This window comes from Arachis ipaensis, chromosome B08 (genome assembly GCF_000816755.2).
Source record: "Arachis ipaensis cultivar K30076 chromosome B08, Araip1.1, whole genome shotgun sequence".
NCBI lineage: Eukaryota > Viridiplantae > Streptophyta > Magnoliopsida > Fabales > Fabaceae > Arachis > Arachis ipaensis.
In genome coordinates this window covers 126,401,713-126,407,773 of record NC_029792.2, presented here as the reverse complement: position 1 = coordinate 126,407,773, position 6,061 = coordinate 126,401,713, and the positions used below count along the sequence as shown (strand labels likewise).

Below are 6,061 nucleotides of genomic sequence, written 5' to 3'. Positions count from 1 at the left end.
TTTAATAATATCTTTAAATAATGCTCTTAAAAACACCTTTTTTTTTATCAAAAGAAAAATTTTATTGATTTGTTGACAGTTTATAATAGGACAACAATGAATAAAGGTGGTTCCACCAATTATACCATCCACATGAGATAAAATTAACTTTAAAAAAGAAATAAACAAAAAATAAATAACATTTGAAATTTGAAAAAAGAGAATTAGAAGTGAAGGCCCTTGGTCCCCTTTAACAACTTCAGCACATGAGATCATGCTCGAAGACTTGGTTAAGCGCCAACCAAACTTTCCAAAGGTGCAGGCTCGAAGACTTGGTTAAGCGCCAACCAAACTTTCCAAAGGTGATTGCAGCAAACACTTATTGGAATGTAGTTTTAAGAAAAAATCCAACGTTAAGTGATGGACCATTGTTACACGGCGGTCCATGAAAACACCAAGATTAATATTTAATAATTAATATAGTAATGAAACCAAATATATGATTTGGATAGAGAGAAAGAGAGAGTGAGTGTAAGAGAGAGAGAAAGTGCGGAGGGACGCCGCTGTTTCCTTCCCATTCTCCACTTCTTTTACCATCACTTCACAATTTACACACCTCCGTCAAAGCCGCCACCGCACACTCACCACTCACCTTTTTTCCTCCCTCTTCTCAGGGGCCCCAACGAAACGTCAGTGTTTCAAAACACTAACCTCTCATTTATTTTCTAACACACTCCAACAACTCCATTCTCACCCTCTCAACAAAGCTCCTTCATACAAGGTATCTATAAATTCCTAGAATCCTTCCCAAACTTTTTCTGTTAATGCGAAAAGAGTTTCTTTCGAGGGAAAAAACGAAGATGGTTTCTTCTGCATTATATTTCGTTAAACTTCAATTGATTGTGTTCTGTTATTGTAACTGAATTGAGTCATGGTTAATTCTTGCAGATCGAGTATTAAAGAGATGAAGCATTATTTGGCGGCTAATTATTGAATAACCTAAAGCATTATTGATATTTATTTTTCTTGATTTTATTTTCCAATTTATTAAATTTGCTGAAACAACTTATTGTTAATAATCATGACAAGCGCTATGAACCTAAGCGGTCATTATAACGGCACATTCGCTGCGGCTTCTGTGAAAGCATCTCATTGCCAATCTCACTTGTTGCCGTGTCGAATCGGATTCGCGGCGTCAGTTGCTGCGGCGGTTCCAATTTCGTGCTGTGGCGCAAGGGGAGGTTCTCGCAATAGGGCTGCATTTACTGTGAGCTGTTGCAAGGCAGCAACAGGGAGAGATGTTTTGGTTGATGAGAACGACGTCGTTTCGGAAACAGAGAGGAGTTACACTTGTGTCATGAAGTTTGGTGGCTCCTCGGTTGCCAGTGCTGAGAGGGTGAGAGAAGTTGCCAACCTCATAATGAGTTTTCCAGAGGAGAGGCCTGTGATTGTTCTATCTGCAATGGGAAAGACAACTAACTTGCTCATATTGGTATTTTCTATTCCCTTTTCTTTTTTTTTTTGAAAAATCTTTATGGTAATCATGAACATGGAACACTTATGAGTCTAACTTACATCTTTTAATTATTATTTGAATTTAGGTTTAGAGAAAGTACAGTGTACAATGTGTAAAATAGGAGTAATAAAAGAAATTAAGATCACATGGTAATTAAGTTAATTAATTTTAAATAATTTTTAATTTTGAATTAAAAAAATAATTATCTAAATTAGTTTCTAAAGATTTTAAAAGTGGATATTTTATTTTTTGAGAAAAAAGGTTTTACTTCACCAGACAAAATAGTCCCCCAATTCATTTTTCGGTAAAGTAATTACCTAAATCAGTTCCCAAAAATTTTAAAAATGGACATTAAAAATATTATTAATAATATTATGCAATTAATAATAATAATTAGCCTCTAAAAATAGGGTAGGTTGATTTAGGATGCTAACTAAGTAGACGGGGAAGCGAGGTGCGAAAGCGGGCAACAAGTAGATTGGGCTAAGAGCAAAATTTGCTCCTTAGGCTTTCCTGTTCGAAAAGGCATAGGAAGAGTTAAGCCAGCATAGAGCAAAGCTCAACCTTCTATTAACGGGGATATTTACTAATATAACCGTTATACATCGGTTACGAATTATAGTTCGGCAGACCTCCTTTTAAATCGGCACATTAACTCTGCCAACTTTATGGCATTAAACCCCTATGATCGGTTACATAGAAACGATCAATTCAGACCCAAACGGTCATCGTCATCTCCGAGTTATAAAAGGAAATAATCAGAGTTTGCAGAGGTAAATTTTTGTTAGAAAACGAGAGACATTTCTTAGATAATCGTCCTTAACTGACTTGAGCGTTGGAGTGCTTTTTGCAGGTGCTCCCCCATTGTTTTTATTTGGTGGCCGAAGTTCATCGTGACACGTCGAAGATCGGCCAACAACCCCAAGAGGACGAGTTATAGTTCGGCCATATTCAGGCAGGAACATTTGGCGCCCACCGTGGGGCCGGTGAAAGTAAAAGGTCTTTTTTGACTCTCTTCTCATAGGCCCCAATGGCTGATGTACCCCCTCCCACCCCATCCGAGCTCCTTCGGATGGTAACCGAGCTCCAACAAGCGAACCAGCAGATGGCTGAGGCAAATCAGCGTATGGTGGAGGAGAACCAAAGGATGCAACAACAAATTGAACAGCTAGTCAACGCTCGTATTGAGAATAATAATGACCATCATGAGCGACGAGACAATGATGAGCGTCAATCCGGACCAACCCACGTCTCCGAGACGCCTCAAGACGATGAAGGTGGTGGCCCTCGGAATGATGGAGCTTCACCTGAGAACGAGGATAATGAGCCTGACAATTCAGCCGGACCTTTCACAGCTGACATTATGAATTTTCAGCTCCCCAGACAATTTACCTTGCCTACGACACTAACCCCATATGATGGGTTAGAGGATCCGAAGCAACATGTCAAGAAATTCCGATCTATTATGATCGTCAACGGTGCATCTGACCCTATTTTGTGTCGTTGTTTTCCGTCCTTTTTAGATGGTCCTGCACTTGACTGGTTTTACTCTTTGCCTGCAGATTCTATATCACATTTCCAAGAGTTGTCAAAGCAATTTGAAGATCACTTTGCAGCATCGGCGATATATTTGCACGATTCCGACTATTTAACAACTGTAAAGCAAGGTCCTCAGGAAAGCCTGAAAGACTACATCACCCACTTTACGAAAATAGCCATGAAAATCCCTGACCTACACCCCGAGGTTCCCTTGCACGCCATCAAAAGCGGCCTACACCCGGGAAAATTCCAGGAGACCATTGCTGTAGCCAAGCCAAAGACATTAGCTGAATTTTGCGAGAAGGCCAAAGGGCAAATAGACATTGAAGAGCTTCGCCAAGCCCGAAAGGCAGAAAAGTCGGTGAACACTAGAGACGATGACAAATCTTGGGATAACAAGAAGAATTTCAAGCCCACACCCAGATATGAGTCATATACGCAGTTTAACACGAAGAGAGACGACATTATTAAGGAAATACTGAATTCCAAACTGATTAAGCCTCTTCGTAAGGCCGGCAGTTATCCCGAGCCCAAGAACGTTGACAAATCCAAGTACTGCACATTTCATCAGAAGTATGGCCATACTACCGATGAATGCGTGATCGCAAAAGATCTTCTCGAACGCCTGGCCAGACAGGGACATCTTGATAAATATATTGCAGGGCATATGCAGAAGAGGACCATTCCTACCACGGATCCATCCCTCGGAGGATCATTGGTGCACAAAATTGTTACATATTACTCTCTTACAATTTTGCACACAGACCAGCAAGTGCACTGGGTCGTCGAAGTAATACCTTACGTGAGTAAGGGTCGAATCCCACGGAGATTGTTGGTTTGAAGCAATCTAAAGTTATCTTGTAACTCTTAGTCAGGATATAATATCAATAATAATTTTTAGTTTGGATTGTAAAAAGCAAAAGGGTAGGACACAAATTATACTTGTATGCAGTAATGGAGAATATGTTGGAGTTTTGGAGATGCTTTGTCTTCTGAATCTCTGCTTTCCTCTGTCCTCTTGTTCACGCACGCACGTCCTCCTATGGTAAGCTGTGTGTTGGTGGATCACCGTTGTCAATGGCTACCATCCGTCCTTTCAGTGAAAAGGGTCCAGGTGCGCTGTCACTGCACGGCTAATCATCTGCAGGTTCTCAATCGTACCGGAATAGGATTTGCTATCCTTTTGCGTCTGTCACTACGCCCAGCACTCGCGAGTTTGAAGTTCGTCACAACCATTCAATCCCAGAATCCTACTCGGAATACCACAGACAAGGTTTAGACTTTCCGGATTCTCATGAATGCTGCCATCAATCTAGCTTATACCACAGAGATTCTGATTAAGGAATCTAAGAGATATTCATTCATTCTACGGTGGAACGGAAGTGGTTGTCAGGCATGCGTTCGTGGGGGAATGATGATGATTGTCACGTTCATCACATTCATATTGAAGTGTGAATGGATATCTTAGAGAGGAACACGCATGTTTGAATAGAAAACAGAAATAATTGCATTAATTCATCGAGACACAGCAGAGCTCCTCAACCCCAACAATAGAGTTTAGAGACTCATGCCGTCAAAGAGTACAAAGTTCAGATCTAAAATGTCATGAGATACAAAATAAGTCTCTAAAAGTTGTTTAAATACTAGACTAGTAAACTAGGTTTACAGAAAATGAGTAAACTAAGATGGATAGTGCAGAAATCCACTTCTGGGGCCCACTTGGTGTGTGCTGGGGCTGAGACTTAAGCTAATCACGTGTATAGGGCTGTTTTGGGCATTTAACGCCAGCTTTGGATCCTTTTCTGGCGTTGAACTCCAACTTGTAACTTGTTTCTGGCGCTGGACGCCAGACTGCAACATGGAACTGGCGTTAAACGCCAGTTTACGTCGTCTATCCTTGAGCAAAGTATGGACTATTATATATTGATGGAAAGTCCTGGATGTCTACTTTCCAACGCAATTGGAAGCGCGCCATTTGGAGTCTTGTAGCTCCAGAAAATCCATTCCGAGTGCAGGGAGGTCAGAATCCAACAGCATCAGCAGTCCTTTTTCAGCTTGAATCAGACTTTTGCTCAGCTCCCTCAATTTCAGCTAGAAAATACCTGAAATTACAGAAAAACACACAAACTCATAGTAAAGTCCAGAAATATGAATTTTGCCTAGAAACTAATGAAAATAAACTAAAAACTAACTAAAACGTACTAAAATCTATATGAAATTAACCCCAAAAAGCGTATAAAATATCCGCTCATCACAACACCAAAATTAAACTGTTGCTTGTCCTGTTTTCACTTGACACCTTCATGCCACAAGCACATGGTTAGGGACAGCTTGGTTTAGCCGCTTAGGCCAGTATTTTATTCCTTTAGGCCCTCCTATCCACTGATGCTCAAAGCCTTGGGATTCTTTTTATTACCCTTGCCTTTTGGTTTTAAGAGCTATTGGCTTTTTGCTCTTGCCTTTTGGTTTTAAGAGCTTTGGCTTTTTCTGCTTGCTTTTTCTTTTTCTTTCTCTAAATTTTTTTTTCTGCAAGCTTTGTATTCATTGCTTTTTCTTGCTTCAAGAATCATTTTTATGATTTTTCAGATTACCAATAACATGTCTCATGTTCATCATTCTTTCAAGAGCCAACATATTTAACAGTCTTAAACATCAAATTCAAAAGACATATGCACTGTTCAAGCATTCATTCAGAAGACAGAAAGCATTGCCACCACATGTAAATAATTAGAATTTTTCTTGTTAAAAACTCGAAATTTCTTGCCTCTTATTCTAAAGATCTACTATTTTATTCATGTTTGCTGATGATGAGAAAAATAAATTATAACTTAGTTGAAGACAAAATCAAAATAGGTATGCTAATTACTACTACTTATATCTACTTTCTAAGGTAAACTCCTATAATGACAACTATCACAGAGTTAAAGCAAAAATTAGAATTTAACAACCTTTGTTCTGGGAAGTAGATGTTCCTCGGATCTGTGGGGTGATTGGTCCTTCAAGAGATAATTTCTGGCGCTTCAATTC

At 39.6% G+C, this 6,061-nt stretch overlaps 1 protein-coding gene across 4 annotated transcripts in view; it reads left to right on the top strand.

Annotated features, from left to right (window-relative positions):
* Window positions 523-6,061, top strand: part of LOC107613537 (aspartokinase 1, chloroplastic-like) — a 33,627-nt gene continuing 28,088 nt past the window's right edge. The window contains exons 1-2 of one of the 4 annotated variants that reach the window (XM_021110092.1): window positions 523-760; window positions 928-1,471. In XM_021110092.1, the coding sequence (XP_020965751.1) occupies window positions 1,061-1,471 (411 nt within the window). In that variant the 5' untranslated portion in view covers window positions 523-760; window positions 928-1,060. The remainder of the gene's footprint in view (window positions 761-927; window positions 1,472-6,061) is intronic. The other 3 variants (XM_021110093.1, XM_016315577.2, XM_016315578.2) reach the window with 3 other exon arrangements.